At 43.0% G+C, this 20838-nt stretch overlaps 1 protein-coding gene across 3 annotated transcripts in view; it reads left to right on the top strand.

The window, feature by feature from the left end:
• TRPC3 (transient receptor potential cation channel subfamily C member 3) overlaps positions 1–20838 on the top strand; it is a 60177-nt gene that overhangs the window by 36966 nt on the left and 2373 nt on the right. The window contains exons 7-12 of one of the 3 annotated variants that reach the window (XM_087815904.1): positions 1601–1865; positions 4778–4973; positions 6698–6907; positions 8177–8224; positions 9886–9969; positions 18975–19050. In XM_087815904.1, coding sequence (XP_087672030.1) covers positions 1601–1865; positions 4778–4973; positions 6698–6907; positions 8177–8224; positions 9886–9969; positions 18975–19050 — 879 coding nt within the window. The remainder of the gene's footprint in view (positions 1–1600; positions 1866–4777; positions 4974–6697; positions 6908–8176; positions 8225–9885; positions 9970–18974; positions 19051–20838) is intronic. The other 2 variants (XM_087815905.1, XM_087815906.1) reach the window with 2 other exon arrangements.

Here is a 20838-nt window from a genome sequence, read left to right as displayed (position 1 = left end):
AAACATCCACATCGTTGCAAAATCTCAGATCTGGAAAAAACTTTAGGAATTATGGTCTCACCTTCATTTTACAGATGAGACTCAGGCACAGAGTTCACGTGAGTTCACATCACGAAGCGTAGCTCTGTGTGAGTGAAATGAAATGAAAGCTCACCTGTTATGCGGACAAGAGGCAGGTTAACAATATTGAAGAAGGCTGGGTGTCTGCTCCAAAAATAGATGTACATTCTACACACTCTGAAATTCAAACACGTTGTCTCTTAGTGTCTCAAGCAAAGAGGTTTTGTACCAGGGAGACCAGATCAAATGAACAAATAATCATCATTTATAATTAAAGAATTAATTTAGGTTGTATTTTTGTGTAATATATACCTTTTTTTTTAAATTCTCACCCGAGGATATTTTTCCCATTGCTTTTCAGAGAGAGTGGGAGGGAGAGAGAGAGAGAAAAAAAGCATCGATGTGAGAGAGACACATCGATTGCTTGCCTCCTGCATGCACCCTGACCAGGGCCAGGGATCGAGCTTGCAACCAAGGTATGTGCCCTTGGCTGGAATCGAACCTGGGACCCTTCAGTCCATGGGCTGATGCTCTGACCAGTGAGCAAGACCAGCTAGGGCTAATATATACTTTGAGTATCACAATAACCTATTTATTTAAATGTATTCGTTTGTAATGATGACTGTCATCTGAAGGGAAATTTGTGAATTTAGGCTGCACTGCTTATTATGCGCGTGATTTTGATCAAGTTTTTAACCTTGCTGAGCCTTGGTACTGATCTCTAAAAAGAGAGTAATAATAACACCAGATGTGTAAGTTTATGGGAAAGCTCAGGGTCTAGTGCATATTAAACATTCGGTAAACGGTCATTTTCATTTTTGTTGTTGCAAATGTGTCTGATGTGTGCATGCTTCTGGGAGTGGCCCAGTTCGCACAAAATTACCACATAGCACTTCATTGACTTTCCAGGGGAAACAGGCACAGTCTGCTGTGACCTCGCTAAGTGACCTTGAAAGGGCATTAGGGGTCCTCATTAGAATCTTCGCGGCTCAGTGACAGTTTCCATTTTCCAGGAACAAGTTATATCGTTCAGATACCACGTGGATGGCACCATTGTGATTCAGGGACATTCTCATGTCTCTTAATATGACGTTTTACTTCATTAACTGTGAGATGAACTCATTTCCCCATGAAATACAGAAGTTTTCTGCCCACCAAGTTTACAGACTCACTGGTCGATAAGCCTGGTAACTGAGGGGACATCGATCAGGTCCGTTGTCACCATCCTGACAGTCTGTGCCTAATGAAGCTTTTAACATGCTTCTTCACCCCTGTACTTTATTCTGTTTCTGCTCAATGCAAAGTCAGCTTAGTACCTTTATAACAGTGTTTTCTCCGTAGAAATAATTCATAGGAGTGTGGCATTCATACATTTCTGGTTTAACAAATAGAGCCCAGACTGTTAATTAAATCTAGAGTAGTTTCAACTGAGATGTTAATCACTTACCTACAAGACGGATCCTATTTAAGGTACTGGCTTTGCACAGTTAGCGACGAATGGAAAGTCTCATTTTTAGTCTCTCTCTCCGCCTGCGTCCAGCCAGAGACAAGTGGCTGCCCTCGGACCCTCAGATCATCTCTGAAGGCCTCTACGCCGTCGCCGTGGTGCTCAGCTTCTCCCGGATCGCGTACATCCTTCCTGCCAACGAGAGCTTCGGCCCCCTGCAGATCTCCCTCGGCAGGACCGTGAAGGACATCTTCAAGTTCATGGTCCTCTTCATCATGGTGTTCCTCGCCTTTATGATCGGCATGTTCATCCTTTACTCTTACTACCTTGGGGCTAAAGTAAACGCTGCTTTTACCACGTAAGTCAGCTGTCCCGTAAACACGGTGCGATGAAGAGCAATCCTAACACATCCAGGGGAAGCAAAGGGAAAATTCCAGTGATTGTAATAAAGATGTTTTGAAGAGTAGAAAAAAATCCATTAGAAGCAGTTAGCGCCCATGTGTAATTAGGTTGCCCCAAAGACTCCTCTCTTTGAGCTTAGTAAGCATTTGCCCACAGAATGAATCAGAATTAGGAAAAATCCTATACAAAATGGGCTATTTTGAGAGAGTTGAGTAGTAAAATTTTAATACTGGATGTCTCTTACATTATGCACGACATTAAATTTAGTCTCATCATTTTATAGCCATTACTGTTATTTCAGAAAAGTACAGGGAGTCAAGTAAGAGAAATTACACCTGAATGTGTGCAGCCCACAAGGACTGTATTGCTGTTTCCTCCCTTTGGTCCTAGTGGTTTCCACAGTGGACATTCACCTCTCCCAGGAAGTCTTCCTTGATTAAGTCTCCTTAGTCTTTGTAAGTTCTCTCGGCATGGAGACATCCAGACTGTGAAATTTGCTGTCACCCATCAGAGTTTGGTTGTCGTGGGGTGACCCTCCCTCTGTATTATAGTCCTTCGGGTGGGGAGGCCATACCCTCCCATCTCCCTTTGTGTCCTATAATGTCACACTGGAAACCAGCTGGACAGTCAGCACGTTCCCTAGAGACAAAGACAGAACCTCACGCCCTCCCAGGCATCACATTATTTGAAAACAAATTTTTTCAAGTCGTTACTATAGAGCAGGTCTTAGGGGTGAAAGGAATGCTGTTTGAACCCAGTGGGGACGCACAGAGAGAGCCTGGAACTCTGAGAACTCACTTGATACCTGATGTTTTCTTCACGGTTCTGCCTGAGGATGGGGCACCCCGAATATAGTGGGAAGAACATGGACTCGAAGACCAGGCAGACCTGGGTGCGAATGTGAGCTCTGCTGGCCTCCAGCTGTGGCCTTTGGTCAAGTTAACAATTCTCTGTGTGCGTTTCCTTATTTTTAAAATAAGCACAAAAAGGTTTAAATCAGGTCATCCTGAGGGTTACATAGGTGATTTATAGAAAGCCTCTTGCCTTCAGTAGGAGCTCGGGACCTGCCAGTGTACTTTCCTTCTTACTGTCCCCTCCACCCCTTACTGTCCCCTCCCCACCCAGGTAGAGTCTTCATACAGAGTCACAGAGAATGAATGGGGGGCGGGTTGCAAAGGAGCAAGGGGAGAAGGCGGGAATTTTGTGACGCTGTTAAATTAAGGCTAGGAACAAGGAGGTTGCAGTTTTTCTGTCTCCTAGCTCCCGTGCTGTGACGTCACACGATCAAATGTTTTCTAATAGAGCGTAACTCTGTAGGAACAGGAATTTCTATTCTGCCCTCTGCCCCCAGGGTCCAGCACAACCTCTAGGGCATGGTAGGCGCTCCATCAATATTTGTTGAATGAATGAATGAAACTAGTACTAAAACCTATAAATCTATAGAATTGTTACTTAGAATCTGTTATAAGAAATGAAAAAAAGTTTTCATAAATCTTCCTTTGGAAAAAGAACTTGCTTTTGACCCCTCCTTGTGGTGGAATTCGGCGTGTGTAATTGTTTAAGGATTATGGTTGCTGTTCACAGACCAGCGAGTATGACTGGCTCATATGATAAAACCAGCCAAATTCAGCTGGCAAAGCCCATGTAAGGGATAAAAGTAGGGACTTACCTGGCGAGGGCCTGCGTGCTAACTGCTGCAATGGAAGAGTCAGGAAGTAGGTGATTTAAATTGAGGGAAAAGGAGCGGAATCTTTCATGCTGTTACCTCCCCTTTATTTGCAGCCGAGCATAACTCCTAACTGGGTAATACACCCTTGTGACACATAATTTGTTTGGAGCAGTGTCTGCGATAAAATACCTGCCCCCCTCACCTTGGACCGCAGGCTGTGAGTGCTCCTGCCTTCCCAGGGGCAAGGGTTTCTGACAGGTACTTTCAGAGAGATTTTTTTTGCATAAACAGGATGTAAGGACTTGTATGCCCCTCTTTTTTATCCAAATGGTAGAATATTTCATACTTGCTGCATCATATCTTTTCACTTAAGAATATTTCACAGGCATCGTTTTATATAAACCCGGGAGGAGAGATCCGTGCCATTTTCCCCGTGGCTGCGCAGCGTTTTGTTAGGGGGATGCAGCGGGGTTATTTGCCCCAGTTCCCCGGGCCCGTGGGTGGGTGCTCAGGGTGTGCTCATGGTCCCCACCGCCAGGCTACCGGGAAGACATCTGTGTATACTTTAATTTTAATCCTGACCTTGTTCTACTTCAGAAAACCTGATTTCGATTCTAAACCGCCTACAAAATCACACCCCAAGCTCCTGTCCTCCAGGAGGAGGGAATGGGCATCACGGCAGGACCTCTTCCCGCCACCTACTCCTAAGGAGTGTCCCTGGACAACTTGCCAAAGGGCTTGGCATTGGCGCCACGTGCTCATCGGCTCCTGAAAACCAGGGGCAATAATTGCTGTTAAATATTATACTAAAATAACTTCACTCTTGGGTTCATGGTGATATTTTTAAAGGATTTAAAAAAAAAAAAAAAAAGTCTATATTGATTTCAGAGAGAGGGGGAGAGAGAAAGAGAGAGAGAGAGAAACATCAATGATGAGAGTTATTGATCGGCTGCCTCCTGCACGCCCCCTACTGGGGATGGAGCCCCCAACCCTGCATGTGCCCTGACCGGGAATCGAACCGCGATCTCCTGGATCCTAGGCCGATGCTCAAGAGCTGAGCCCCGCCGGCCGGGCTGTAATGATACTTCATGATGACGTTTGACACCGGCACAGTGGTCAGACCCTGGCTTGTTTGTACTTCTGACTTTTTGACACTGGAAACTGTTCCTTGCTGACTGTGTGCCTTACTCTCTCAACAGCGTGGAAGAGAGTTTCAAGACTTTGTTTTGGTCCATATTTGGATTGTCTGAAGTGACTTCCGTTGTGCTCAAGTACGATCACAAATTCATAGAGAATATCGGATACGTTCTTTATGGAATATACAATGTAACTATGGTGGTCGTTTTACTCAACATGCTAATTGCTATGATTAACAGCTCATACCAAGAAATCGAGGTAAACCTGAGCCCTCTCCGTGGTCTGCCCCCATCCATCCCTGCCCTGTGCCCGCGGGGGCTCCGGCTCCGGGACCCAGGCGGAGCGAGCCCAGCCTTGCTGTGTCTCCCACCTGCACAGATCACTGCTCGGCTTCCAGTGTCCTCTAGGAGCACAGCAGGGCTCCCCATGAGTTTATCGTCACTCTCGGGTATAGTGCAGAAGTTTTGAAATTAGTGGCTAGAAGTCGTACTGGCCGTTGGGAAATCACCCTCTCCCGGGTTAGCCAGGCGGCCACCTGAAAGATCCCGGAGGAGGAATCACTAGGCGTCTGGCGAACCTTGATGAGGTTCTTTACCCGCTCAGAATTTTCACTGTTCTAGAAATCATCCTACTTTTTGTTTTTGATTGGGCTGATTTGGAACCTTTCTTCACTGTTGTGTATATATAGGGTTTCTCCCCCTCCCAAAAATGTATAAACACTTTAACAGCTGATAACTCACTTAATTTTCACTCCTTTTCAGGTTTAACTGGTTTGAAATAATGGGTGAAGCCAGACTAAGCTTTGAACAAAGAATTTATCCTAAAGTGCCACGAGGCTTTTTTCATGGGGTCACATAAAAGATGAAGTTTACGGTACAAAACCGGCAACAGTCCTCAAGTTGAGGGCACACAAATACCGAACAAAACGATTCCTGATGTTTGCAGTTCCATTGCTTCACGTTATTAGCAGGGCCTGGACCAGATGGTCATCAGTTTGAAAACAGGCGTTGACAAAAAAAATTTACTCATTTCTGTAGATTCTTTTAAATTTTGCAAATGAACTGTATGTTCATAAACGCTGACTTTATAATCATTTAAAGTTTGTATACATTTTGGGGAGACACCCTGTATGTTTTCTTATGTCCTCTGGTTTAGTGTTCGGTTTCTTCGTAGGGCTTTGCTGTGTGTTAAGCCCACTGAGTCTCTCTGTGTGCTTTAGAAACACACAGATAGTGTTATCAAAGCAGAGGTTGGGTCCTCCAGGTATGAAAACTGTGGTACTCTGCTCACCTGCTTGGACGGGGCCACAGCAACCTAGGGAGGGTGAAGCGAGTGAGCCAACTCCCTCCACCGGTGGACCCCTCCTGCCCATTTCTTCTCTCCATCCTTTCTTCCAGTAGAATGGTTGTGCCCATCACCATGGGGCAACACTGAGAATCAAAGGAGATCTAAGACAGGAATAGGCCACTGAGGGCCTTTTGTGACATTTAAGGACATATGTGCTGATACATAAGCTCCAAAGTGCAATTTCATCGAATACCATTTTTCCCCCTTTGTCCTTGGGATATAATATGCTTATCTACAGCCTACTGGACGGGTCTGGATGAGGAGGGGGGTGGTTAGAGAGTGAGGAACTTTTGTTAAATATGTAGCATTGGCGGGGGGAGAGGAGTCAATTTTTCCGTCCTTCCTTCGCCCTGAATTTTTTCTTGTGCTTTTGCTTTGCTTTTGGATGGGGGACAGAAATCCTGGTTAAATTTCAGTGGGTACACACAGAAGTGTATGGAAGAGAAAAATGAGAAAAAAGTAAAGAAAGTGATAGAATATTTAGTAAAACAATAGAGATTATATGCAGGTAATTTACATTAAGTCACTTATCTATTTCAAAAGCATAATCTAGGTTTATTGTAAGATCCTACTGGAATCAATTACTAGAATTTTTAGTTTTTAAGATGCGTTATTTCTTTTCTGCCTTGTGACAGGATGACAGCGATGTGGAATGGAAGTTTGCTCGTTCAAAACTTTGGTTATCTTACTTTGATGACGGAAAAACGTTACCTCCACCCTTCAGTCTAGTTCCTAGTCCAAAGTCATTTGTTTATTTCATCATGCGGATCATTAACTTTTCCAAATGCAGAAGGAGAAGGCTTCAGAAAGACATAGAAATGGGACTGGGCAACTCAAAGTCCAGGGTAGGTATCGGACACTTACCACAACCTTACAATAAATGTTGTGTCTTTCCCCTTGTCTTTGGATGTGTTCAGTGATTTTTATGTGCGATCTTAGAAGATGATGAAAGTATTGTCCATTCCATAGTCTTCCAAAGACTAAAACTTGGTATCTTCATAATGTTTCGAGAAGTCATTTAGCCTATGCCTTGCTTTTGGTCATAATTTCATATAAACTGCTAGATTAAAAATAAACAAGAAACGTCTTTAACTCGTTAAAGTTAAACAGAATGCTTTGTTTCTTGTGTTCCATGCTTCTCAGCTGTTCTTCTGAAGTTAAATGGTTTTAACCTCATACAACTACTGTGGTTGTATGTATAGTTCATCACCACCAGACCCTTTATTGGGCTAAATACTTTTTCCTCTCAGTATTATAAAATCAATGCAGGCCTAAGAGCATTATTAACCATAAGTGCCCCTTTTGTAAATAGTCAAGAATGGCTTGTCCCTGAGTGGCCCCGGTTGAGTCAGACTCATCCCCAGAGATGGGTTTCATGACAGCAGTTTATGATCATAAACTTAATTTCCAGAGACAGAATCGGTATGGGAGACAGAAGGGTATGGTCAGGACCTCAGATAATAGTGAGCGAGGCAGATAGAAGTAAACGTGTGGCCTAAAATTGTAAAAATGGCCTGTAGCTGGGAGTCACAAGATAGCAATGTTATCCTCAGATTACTGCCAGATTAAAAATAAACAAGAAACTTCTTTAACTCATTAAAAGTAAGTAGGACACTGTGTTTCTTGTGTTCCATGCTTAAAATCCAGGCCTTCCTGAGCAGAGGAAAATATTTTGTCTCAGTTGAAGCTGGGTAAACACTGGATTAGTGCAATTAAATTGCTCACTTTTGAAAATAGATGTGCCTTTCCAGCATTTGTAATACCCTGGCATCTCATTTTTTAAGAAAGTGGTGTTTTAAACCTTTAGACCTGGATATGGGCTCTTAAGGCCATTAGGCTGCGAGGCAGTGACTGGCTATGACATCTCCTGATTTCAAATAACACCTCCTGTGTACACATGGAGAAGCAGTGTAGTGTCAGGAAGAGAGCCTCCACCCGGATTTGAACTCCGGCGCTCATGGCCTATTGGCAAGTCCCGTGGATAAGGCACTTTGTCACTCTGAGTCTTAGTTGTCTCAGCTGAAAGAGGAAACTTCGTAGGGTTCTTGTGAGAATGACATGAGATGTACAAAGTTCCAGCCTCAACAAATACCAGTGCCCTTCCTCATTCGCAGTTTGCAAAGTGCTTTGCCGTACATCTGAACCTCATGCAACACTGTGAGGTAGGTATGGCTCTTGGTCCCATTTCCTAGCTAAGGCAGCTGAAGCCTTTAAAGTCACTCACTTACGCGAGGGCACCGCGCTGGCCCGAGCGGCAGGCGTGGCGCTCAAGCCGGCATCAGATGCCTGGCGCTTCCGCCCGGCCTGGTCCCCTGCACCTGGCTGCCCCTGCTCGCAGCTGCGCTCTCGCCTGGCTACTGCCCCCCCCCAGCTGCACCTTCAGCGGCAGGGTGGCCGGTCTCTTAAAGGGGCCAGGCCCTAACTGCCAACTTGGGCAAATTCTGCTACTGCTGAAATGAACTTTGCTTCTCTGGGCACTTAGTCACTGAGGCTTTATTATTTTCAAAGGAAGCTTCTCAAGAACGCACAGCTCTTAACACTTTACACCTTAAAGTCACCCTTCTGTAGGCAGCTGATTTCACTGACTTCGTGCCTGATGTCATGACGAAGGACCGTGCTAGCCAGATGGCACTGGCTACCGGGGCCCTGTGAGGGGAGGGCTGGGTGTGCACAGGAGCCTGAGGGGCAGAGGTGCTGCGTGCAGGTGTCGGCTCCTGCCTGTGTGGCCCTGCCAGCAGGAAGAGCAGTTTTCTCGGAGAGGTTGCTGGGAACAGAGGGAAGGCTGAGCACCACCTCAGGAGCCCTGCCTCTGGCCATCCCGTCCCTGACATCTGGTTCAAACTGCCATTTTTTTTTTTATTTTGTAAATTGTCCATGGAGCTGTTTAAATCTCATATCCACAGATACTCTGTGTGTTGAACGTAGTGAAAATTTGGAGAAGTCATATGTTTCTGTTTTTGTTTTTTAGAAGACAAAAAGGAGCCTCCAGAACTCCTTTGTAACACAGCCAGCCTCAGCCAGCAGTCAGAGACTGACCTCCAGTGGCTCACAGGAGCCTTCACTGTCAGCGAGGTTTTGTCCCGGCACCACTGTGACAGGACAGTTAGGAGGGTCCCTTCCCGAGTCCTGCCCATGGGAGGCTGGGAGGGCCAGTGGCGGGGCTCCGCCTTCGCAGCCCACCTCGTGGGGAAGGGGCAGGCCCCCCACTGCGCCTGCGGAGTGGACGGTGGCCACGTGCGCCTCTTGCTCCTGTTCTTACCCACGCAAATTAAACCTGAAAGAGGGGAAAGGAAAGAAAACTCAAATTCTTTAGGGCAGATCTCTCCAAAGTTGTGAACCTGGCTCAGTGTCAGGCCAAGATGCTTGGGAAGAGGTGTCATCTGGGCAGAGAGCTTAGGGTTACACAATACTAAAGATGCCCTGGGGACATGCTGTTTCCGTCCCCCAGGAGCAGAGCCAGGCGGAGCAGGTAGAGTCGCTTCTGTGCAGCTCCGCCCCCCAGGTGCCCGGGACACATGCCGACAAAGTGTGTGAGGTCCCCAGGCGCAGGGACGCTTAGCACCAGCCGACTTTTAAAAGCATGTTTCCGGTTAATCCGTCTGTTACAGCTCATGCTGCCAACATGTCGATAACATGAGCGAGCGGCTCACATTCACTTTTGCCTTCGGAAATACGTTAAATCACTTATGAAACCCAGTTCCCATGAAATGTCCCTCGGGAGTGCTGACTCCAGAAATGTTATCAAGGAGCATAAAGTAGATTATAGTTTTGATTTCCAAATGAATGTATTCTAATTTACTAGGTTAATTGTATTTTTTCCTAGTTAAACCTCTTCACTCAGTCTAACTCGAGAGTTTTTGAATCACACAGTTTTAACAGCATTCTCAACCAGCCAACACGTTACCAGGTAAGCGTTCGTTAGCCCTCTCTCTGCCTGTGTCCCGTGTGTGTGTGTGTGTGTGTGTGTGTGTGTGTGTGTGTGGTGAGGGGGTTTCTATTATTCGGATAAACTCTGAGCATAGGCTAAAACAACGTATGTTCAATTATGGAGGGAATTTTATAATTCAGAGTCCAAGTTCTTTATTTTTTTAGAGGAGAAAGGAGAGGTTTTTGCTGTATTGAAAGCAAAGTATTGCCACAATTTCCCAAGGACACTTATACCTTGAGCTGGAGAAAGCAGGGGAGATATGGAATATTTGGAAAATAAGGCTCTAATTCATTTGTCCAGGTTTTCCTTCCGGGTGACCCATTGCTTGAGTGGATTTTTAGGCTATACTGTGTCCTCAGTACCGCTTTAAAATACCTCCTGCATTTCGATTATCCATGTGACGTTTGGACACTGTTCCCCAGCTCAGAAGAGGCTGTAGGTTTCTGCTTTCCGTCTGGGCGGTCACTTTTGATTATCCAGTCTTTAGATTTCTGATGTGTACAAGATCACAGCAATGAGGGGCAAGGAATTTATAATGTGTGGTGGTGGCAACGAGTGACTGTAGTTCTCTTCATGCAATTTTCTTGGAAGCAGCATATTCTGCAAAATTGCCTGGCGTGCTGATTGCTAACGCCTGACTTTTTAATGGTTATGTTGTATTCCATTATATGGTTGTACTTCATTTGTCAGTCTTCTGTGGGTGGAAGTGGAGGCTGCTGCCAACGTGGAGCTGTTACAAGCCATGCTGCAGCGAGTCACCTTATATACGCGACATTTAAAACGTGCAGATCTGTGGCGTTGTGGGGCTAAAGTACAAGCGCATTCTAGTTTTTTAACTTTTATCAAACTGATTTTAATAGGATGTGTACCAATTTACATTCTTAAAATAAATGTATGAGAGTGCCCGTATCCACCTTAATTTTCCAACAGCATGTTACCACTGGTTCTTATCTTGCCCAGAAAGGGGAAAATGGTATCACAGTGTAGTTTCACTTTATATTCTTTATCCTCAATGAACTTGACCATCTCCTTACATTTATTCTATATGCTTAAGATCCAATATATATTTGCCTTTCTTGATGGGCTTTTAGCTATAAATTAAAAGGAATTCTTTATGAAAATCAATCCTTTGTCTGTGATATGAATCAAATTTTTCCTCCAGTGTGTTGTCTGTCTTTTTAATGTTTATGGGTGGCTTTCCCCCCAGCTTTTTTTATTTTTGTGTAGACAACTTTACATATTTTTTATGACTTCAGGTTTTGCATCCTGTTTACAAAGATCTTCCACCGTTTTTTAAAAAATTCTACCTATATTTTCCTTAGTACTTCCATGTTTTAACTTTTTACATGAAAATATTTGATCCACATAGAATATTGATGCAACATGTGAGATGGGGATTCAAATTTACATTTTTTCCACATGATTATATCCCTGGGCATTTTTTTGACTGGTTTAAAACACAGCCTTTAGCTCTGGCTGGTGTGGCTCAGTTGGTGGAGTGTCATCCCATACACCGAAAGGTCCCCAGTTCAGTTCCCCATCAGGGCACATGCCCAGGTTTCGGGCTAGATCCCTAGTAGGGGGCGTGCAGGAGGTAGTCAGCTGATGGATGCTTCTCTCTCTCCCTCTTCCTTCCCCTCTCCCTAAAATCAACAAAAACATTTAAAAAAAATAATAAATACTGTTATAAAATCTTTAAAAAATAATAAAAATAAATACTACCTTTATCATTTACTAAAGTCCTGTATCTATTTAGAATATATTCCTAGGCTTTCTCTGCTGTAGAACCACATTATTCTAGTTATTATACTTTAAAATCAAACAAATAAAACACACCTACTCACATATCCTTACTTCAGGACTCTTATTTTACATAATTTTTCTGTCTCTTTCTTGTTTATTTATTTGAACTTTAGAGTCAGCCTGTCCAGTTTGCAAAATATCCTGTTGGTATTTTTATTGTGATTGTGTTCATCTAAGAACTGACATTTTTAAAATATACTGTCCTGTCTTCTCTTCAAGAACATGACATACCTTTCCAGGTGTTCAGATCTTTGGTGTACTTGGTATCGTTTCAAAGTAGTCCTCCTAATGTTCATATTAAATAGCATTGAGTTTGGTGCATATCACACAAAACCACCAAATACCAGCCACTAAGTGGCGAAAAGAAGATAGAAATTTCTTTCTCACGTTCAAGAAGTCAGGCGGTGGTCGTTCCAGGGCTGGTCCCTAACAAGGTCAGGGACCCAGGCCTGTTCTGTCCTGTCACTCTGCCGTGACTGTCTCATTCTGACGTGATCTCAGTCTGGCCGAGAAAGCTATTGGAGCCCTGGCTACTGCTTCTGCATTCCAATATAATTAGAGGGTAATGGGGAAGAAAGATATGCCTCCCTCCTGGAAGGAACTTCTATTAAACTTACACAGATGACTTATCTGCAATGGAAACTGGAAAATCAGGTTTTAATTCCAAGTGGCCTTGTGCCAAGCTGAAAACAACAGCAGCAGCAGCAATAAAACCAGGCCAGCTGATTGTTATTGGCTTATAGTTGACCTGAGGTTGAGGTTTGAATGACCCAGATTTTTTTGTTTATCTTTTAAATCCAATAACTTGCTATGGATTGTTCTGTAGGTAGATCTGTGTGAATTTTTCTGGCGCACAGTCTGGCCGTTCGATCTGCACATTTTAGTCTTCTTTTACCTCTGAATAATTTTCTTGAATTGAATCTTGAGAGATTGTTTCTGTTCCATTATTTGGGGTTTCTGCTTCAAAGATACCAATCAGGTGCCCGCTAGACCTTTGCCTGTCTTCCATACCTACCACTTTTTCCTCTATTCCTTTCGAGTTTTCATCCATTTTCCCTTTTGGTTTCTTTTTTTCTTATACTGTATTTTATCCTGTCTGCCTTCATGCAGGCTGCTACTAATATACCTTTCATTTCTGTGATGATTTTATTTTTTTCCGTCTTGAAAATTTTCAGCTTATATATATCATTTTTATCTCACTGAGTACTTCTGGCAAATAATGACATTTCTTTATAACGTCTCCTTCAACCCTGTATCCTAAGCTTCTGTAGACTTTGTATTGCAAAGTCAAGGGACATTCTTGGCCACGAGTGTCTGCTCTTAACGTTTCCCCACACCCCCAGTTGACCTTTTCATATGACCTTTCTAAAAGAGGGTAAGGATGCCACTAAGTTCCGTTAAAGAAGGAGTTTGTGGGGTGTGTGGTTTTTTTCCTGTTTATCATTCTCCGTGTTGCTTTTGAGTAATTTAGAAGAGAAATTCCCAAATTCACTGTCAAACTCAAACTTCTTGTGCTGAAAATTGTTATGCTTCTAAATGAGATGATCCTTGCTAAATGCCTGGAGACTCCAGAATCCTGTACATTTAATATTGTTTAAGGAGAAGGATCCCCTAGGCCTGTGGTGTAATCTTCTGTGCCTCCCAGAAAGTGATAGTAGAAAAAGAGAAGCTCTGAGGGAAAAAAGTCTCAATCAGCTCTACACACACCAACCAAGCTTGACATAAAGGTCTTGATAATATTTAGATAAAATCTCTTTATAATGGACTCCATGAGTGATAACAAGAGTGGGTTTAGTTGTTACGGGTTTTTAATGCAGTGTGATTATAATAGATGACTTACCTTCAGGAAATTCCAGATCTTAATCTGCCAAATGGGGATTTTTCCTTTAAAGTGGCCACTTTTGGGATATACCAATTCTAATGTTGCTGCCACAATTCAGAGCATTTCTGGAGCATCTCTAAAGAATTACCTAGTACAATGGAAATGGCTAACCTCGGCCCCTTGTTAGAGCTGCAGGGCATTTTGGAATTCACATGAGTTGTCTTTCTAACATGAACTAAGGGATGGACTGTTTCCAGGTAATGCCACAGGTGGGGAACCTGATTTCAGTCTAACATGCGGTGTCTTCTTGCCTCGTAGAAAGGCTCAAATTTGGTGGATGAGTATATTTAAGCTGTAAATAAGGTGGAAATTTTTGTGGGACACCTGGAAAGTCGAAAACACATCTAATTTTGAAGAGTAAAAATGTCAGCTTGTAACCATAATTTTCCCTGCAGCTTAAAGATGAAATGGAGATAAGTATGCCTTCCTGTTTTCCCTTCAAGGAGGGGCTGAAATATGAGAGACTTTGTTCAGGGTGCTTCTAGGGAGCCTGAATTTTTAAAATATTTTCTTTTATTATTATTATCCGTCCTGGCCATAAATGTTAGTTTCCATAGACTTTTTCTAGCATGGTTTCAGATAATATTACATAAACATTTTAGAAAGATTGCGCTAGGGAGTGTAGATATGTTAGTCTTCAAGTTTTATCTTTACAAGTACTACTAACAAGAGCTAACCTTTTCTAAGAAGGAACCATTGCTTTTACATGCATTTGATTATTTAATCTGCACAACTTATGAATTGAGTCTTATTACCCCCATTAAATAGATTAGAAAATGGAAGCTTTAAGAGTTTAAACAACTTCTGTTCACTCAGCTAGAAAATAAAGGCCTGTATTCAGCAAGAGGCCAAAGGGCAGGCATCTTTTCACCTGAGCTAGCTGTAGGTTGTAGTTGCTTCCTCGTATTGTTCCCTTCTGCCCTAACAGTGACCAAATTTCTGTGTCCTCTGTGTGGCAGGCACCAAAGGGCTGCCTCTCTGGCTGGGCAGGGGCGTGTTTAAGGCTTTGAAAGGCTCGGTGGGCTGCTTGCCTTCTGCCCAGCTCCCTGACCTGGAAGCCTGGCTCTGACTGGAGGTGGATCCAGTTGTCCCTTTTCCATAAGGATAGCCATTGTCCCAGTCCCATCTATTGAATAGACTATCGCTTCCCACTGATGTGTATTACTGCCTTGCGCGCAACATGGTGGAAATTTATGTTTGTCAGATAATGAAAACAGGCTGATCTGATGGCTGTTTCTTCTTATCTTGGTTCTTTCTCTCTCTGACAATTGCCAGAAGCAGGTCAGCAAGTCTGCTGGAATAGGCATTTGATTGGGAGCAGGATGCCTGGCTCTCTTTGTTTAGGCAACCCTAATCTTCATGAGTGATTGCCTTGAATTTCCCCCTTCCCTTGGTTTGGCAGGGGGTGGGGGGCACTCCCTCCTTCCCATGCAGGGAAGGGAGAGAATAACCTCTCTCCCCCCAAAACTCATGGTGCCTCCCATGTCTCAGTCTTTTTTCCTCATGGGGGTGGTGAGTTCACTGCTGATCTAGTGATTGTCACTAAGGCCTGAGGGGAGGTGACTGGCCCCAACTGCTAGCAGCAACCTGTCTTAGACCATGGGGTAGTTAGCAACCTTTGTCATCATCAGTTTTGGGTTTACCAACAATTCCAGGACAATAGGAAAAATCCCATTTGAAATAAAGTTACATTTCTTAGGTTTCCCTTTCTTGTATAAAAGGTTTAAATTGTCTTAATATAGTCAGGTTTATCTATCTTTTCCGGATGGTTTACCCTTTCTATTAGCCTTTTCAAGAAATATTTCCTATTCCTTTAAAAGTTTTTGCTTGTCACATTTAGGTCTGTTGTCCATTTGCACACACACCCTCCCTTTTTTGTGTACAGAGTGAGGTAGAGATCTAAATTTAACTTTCCCTCAGGGACAGTCCATTGTCTTAGCACTATTTGCTGAACATAGTCTCTTCTTCAAGATACCTTAACTGATACACATTTCTTTCTATAGGAATCTGCCTTCACTGTCCCCTAAACTTAATTATATCCCTGATATGTTCACCCATCATAGGGAATTGTTCCAGTGAAGTTGCACTGGAGTAGGGACTGTGTTCATTGTTGCATCCCGAGTAGTTGGTTCACTACCTGGCACAGAATTGGATTCCAATAAATATTTGGTCCATGAATGAGTTCAGGCTAATATCCACCCAGCCATGAGTCTGTCCTGCAGTCTGGATTCCACAGAATTCAACTGGTTTTATGTTTTACTATGACTGGTAAGGTGGGGTTTTCCCTTTCCATAGCATGAGTGCCTCCTGATCTGTCGTCATTCTCTGAGACAGACCTTTTGGATCATCCCAGATCCTTTTACTTGGCCTTGGCATCTGATGCATCACTTAGGTTCATGGTTTCTACTTCCTTAAAACGTATATTTTTCATTCTCACTATACAGTAGCCCCTCCTCATCTGTGGTTTCACTTTCCGAAGTTTCAGTTACCTGCCATCAACTCCAGTCCAAAAATATTATATGTAAAATTCCAGAAATAAACAATTTATAAATTGAACCATGTGTGTTCCAAGTAACACAATGAACTCTCTTGCCATTTTCCTCCATCCCACCCAGGACATGAGTCATCCCTTTGTCCAGCATAGATGTCCTCACCGGTTAGTCACTTAGTAGCCGCCTCAGTTGTCAGGTAGACTGTCCGGGTATCACAGTGTTTATCTTCAAGTCACCCTGATTTTACTTCATATCGGCCCCAAAGTGCAAGAGCAGCGATGCTGGCAATCGGGATGTGACAGAGAGAAGCCGTAACATGCTTCCTTGAAGGGAAAAAGTGGAAGTTTTCCACTTAGTAAGAAAAGAGAAAAAAGCATATGCTGAGGTTGCTAAGGTCCATGGTAAGAATGAGTCTTCTCTCTGTGACATTGCCTCATTTTTAAATTAAACTTTATTTTAGGTTTCTATGCATGGGAAAAACCAGTGCATATACAGTTTAGCACTATTCCAGTTTCAGGCATCCACTGGGAGGTCTTGGAAGCAATCCCCCACGGGTAAGGGGGGACTACTGTGTCTTTTAGTTCAGGCCATTTTTTCCTTTCCTCTATTATCTTTTTGTGATGTTTGATATATGCAGAAGAATATGTGTAACATAATAAATCATGAGGTATAATTACCTGCGCCTTCTGCCTGGGAAGAACCTTGTCTGCCCATCACCTCTACAGTAGGCGCTCTCCCTGGCCCACACCCTTGCCTCCCGGTAATTCTAGCCTGAAGTTTGGGTTTCTCAGCCTCTCACTTTGGATTTCTTTTCAAATAAAGGCTTATTGCTTATATAGATAATCCTAAAAATGCATTAGGTAGGCTGACTTCTTACTGAGCTTTATAAAGATGATTTCCTACTTTGTGAATTCAGTTTGAATTTTCCATTCAATGTTTATGCTTCTAAGATTCATCTATATTGTTGTGAGTAGCTATGGCTCATTAATTTCGTTAGTGAACACAATGACATTATATTGTGCAGCTTACCATGATTTGTCTAGTCTCCTGTTGATACTTGTTTAGGTTGTTTTCAGGGTGTTTTTGCTCGTTTGTTTGTTTTTTGCTATTTGGGACAAGATTGCTGTAAACACTGTTTATGTCTCTCGGTCCACACACACACATGAAGTTCCTCTTGGTGCTAGACCAAGGAGGGGACTTTCAGTGGGAGGCCATGCAAATGTTCAACTCTAAAAGAAAATTCCAGATTGTTTTTCAGAGTGGCCTATTTATGCTCATGCCACTAAAGCAGTGATTTTCAGCCACTGTACCTAAGGCAAGAGTTGTTAAAACAGGCAATACCTGACGAGTCAGGGGCGCTGATCTCTTTTCCCTTAGATTGTCAAATTAAAAAATGACAACAGGCAACACAACCGTAGTTGTCCATGTGGATAAATCAAAGTTGTACCTTTTTTTTTTTTTTTTTTGGTCAGATTGGCGAAAAAATGTAATACATTTTTTGGTGTGCCGCAGAATTTTAGTAATTAGTTTATGTGCCGTGAGATAGAAAAGGTTGAAAACGGCTGCACTGAAGTGTAAAATCCCATTGACCCCTATCCTTTCCAACGTTTGCCATTATAAGATTTATTATTTTTCTCTTTTTTAAATGTAAAATTGTATCTCCTGTTGATTGTAATTTGTATTTCCCCATGAAAAGAGTTGAGGATTGTTTTATATGCTTATTGACCGTTCACGGTTGCTTTTCTATGAAATGTCTTGTCTTTGCTCATTTGTCCACTGGGTTGTTTTTCATATTGAATTAAAGTTCTTCATATATTTTGGATCCAAGTTTATTATCAGTTACAAGTACTGCAGATATTTCCTCCAGCTTGTGGCTTGCCTTTCTACTTTCTTCATGGCGTCTTCTTGACAGAAATTTTAATTGTAACAAAGTTGAGGTTATCAATCTTTTCTATTGTAATTAGAATTTATATCTTACTAGAAAAGATACAGGTCTACACTGGATTCATAAACATATTCACCTATACTGTCCTTTACTGAATTTAAAAGCTTTGTCTTTCTCATTTAAGATGCATGTGGAATTAATTTTTGTGTGCATGGTATGAAGTAGGGCTCCAGTGTAATTTTTTCCATATGGATAAATAATTATCCCTTAAGAGCATATATTTAGATTGAATGTATTTGTACTATATCTTGTTACAAAAAGAAAAGTTACAACATAACAGAATATATGGTATTTAGAAAAACATAAAACACAATGCCTATAGTAATTAGTATATATGCAAAATTTAAAGAAAAGGTATTGGAAGGACATACACCAAAATAACAACAGAGCTTCTCTTTGGATGGTGGGATACTTGATAACTTCGTTTATTTTTATTTTTTGTTTTTCTCTGTATTTTCCAAATTCTCTCTACTGAGCGTAGATTCGGGGGTTTTTTTGGGTTTTTTTTTTTTTGTTTTTTTTAAAGCAAGAATGAGAAATTAGATGACAATGTAGTGTCAACACACCTTAAAGAGAAATCATGTTGGAAAGAGAAACCACAAATTGAAATCTTCCAGCTTACCCTTTTTCAGCAGCTTCCCCTGTTCCCGGGGGTGGGGTGGGTGTTTGTGAATTATGCCGTCAGGCTCAGTAGAGGGTGGGAAAGGGTCAAGCGCCGAGACCTGGGTGGCTCTTCCGTCAGTGGTTCTGTGCACTTCCTCTGCCCCCAGCTGTCGCTTTACAGGCGTGTCAGGCTCTGAGGAGACTAGGACCCAGGTCACGTGCATCGTTGGTGACGGAGTCATTTCTTCTCTCCCAACAGCAGATCATGAAAAGGCTGATAAAGCGCTACGTTTTGAAAGCACAAGTAGACAAAGAGAATGATGAAGTGAATGAAGGTAAGCGTCCCCAGGTCAAGAGAGGGCCTCGCCCTGGCCGGTCTGCTCAGTGGTTAGAGCATCGGCCTGCGGACGGAAGGGTTCCGGGTTCGATTCCGGCCGGGGGCATGCACCTCGGTTGCAGGCTCGGCCCTGCCTTAGTCGGGGCCCGTGCGGGAGGCAACGGGTGGGTGTGTCTCTCTCACCTCGATGTTTCTCTCTCTCCCTCTCCCTTCCGCTGTCCCTGAAAAGCAGTGGAGGGAATATCCTCAGATGAAGGTTAAAACACACAAAAAAAAACAAGAAACACCCTTGTACAAGGAACGTAATGACCTTGGAAAAACTTCACATTGAAGGATACTTTAAAAATCCAATCTCTGGTGACAGTTTGGGTCCCTCCAAGATGGACAGGAGACTCTTATGTTACATTTCTAAAATTCTTATCTTTTTAAAATGTCAAAATGAGCGACAATTTCTCTCTCCTCACAATGCCCTGATTCTTAGAATGGGAAGTCTGCTGTGTTTCCTTTTAATTCCCTAACATATAAGATAGTCAGAAGTTCAGTGAGTTCACATGAGAGTCAACAGTCTTCCAGTGATGCAGGTAAAATGATGGGGGGCTCAGACAGAATCCACACTTCAGAAAAATGTTTATTTTGTTGTCCAGAAAGAAATCTCTAACCGATTTTTCCCACCTGTTTTTTCTCTTGCCTTTCGTGTTTCTCCTTGGCTCCTTACTTAAACATGCCTATTTTTCCAGGTAAATCCTACGCAGGGCTTCTGTGTGAACTATAAAAGTTTTTCATCAAATGCTGGGGCGTAGGCCAACGCACCAGCCAGAGTTGAAAAGAAATCAACCTGGAGAAATAAGTTGAAAACTATAGTTTATAACACCAGTGAGATGCCACTAGACCTGCCTCACTGATAAGAGAAAAAAGAGCTCAACTCGACCAAACCGTTGCTGAGCTTTGAAGCCAGTACTTGATTAGGGCAAGGGGACCCTTGCAAATCTGAGCCAATCCAATCAATGGCATGTGTTTGTAGAAGAGAAATCTATAAATATGTGAATGAGAAACCAGCAAAAATCCAACCATGGGGACCCCGAAACAGTCTGAAGGAGACCGGAGTGGAATGGGGCTGTAGATTAGCAAGCGGAACCCCCGTCAGTGGTACCGTAACTCCCTGAAAACAAAACAGCAGCTAAGTGGCGGGACAGCGTCAAAAACCAGGAGGCTTCTCCCCAGCCTGCGCAAAAGAGGAAAACGAATGAGTGAGAACTGGCATTTTGAACAGAGTTCTGAGAAAGTATATCCTATATCTGAACCTCCTCATTTAATAAATGAAGGTGAAGTCCAGAGGTGGGGTGATTTGTGTTTCCTGAACTGGCAGGATGGACACAGCCCTTAGCGCCCAGTCCCCCGTCACTCAGGAGCCAGGGAGAAGGAGGTGGCGGCAGGGAGGCGAGCGGGGCCCCGGGTCGCCTGAGTGGTGTGAGAATCCCTTTCTGCCACCAAGGACTGGCTGTGCGGGATTTGGTTTCAAACTAGATCCCTTTGCTCCCTCTGTGCTGCCAAATGCAAAGGGAAAAACCACTTCTTTTTTTTTTTGCTACAAAGGAACCTGAACATGTTTTGTGTGTGTTCTTGAGGAAGAGTTAGAATTCCTTAAAATGAAAAGGTTCTTTCATATAATTAGAGAATGTAGACATGATACTCAAAAGACACCATAAAGATACCAGGAAATGTGAAAGGTGTATTTTACATGCGGTTCTCGTAAAAAGCTGTTCAAGTGCCAGTGATTTGAAGAATC

The sequence above is a fragment of the Miniopterus natalensis genome, chromosome 4, assembly GCF_054644295.1.
Source record: "Miniopterus natalensis isolate mMinNat1 chromosome 4, mMinNat1.hap1, whole genome shotgun sequence".
NCBI lineage: Eukaryota > Metazoa > Chordata > Mammalia > Chiroptera > Miniopteridae > Miniopterus > Miniopterus natalensis.
This window is presented reverse-complemented; position numbering and strand designations above follow the sequence as displayed.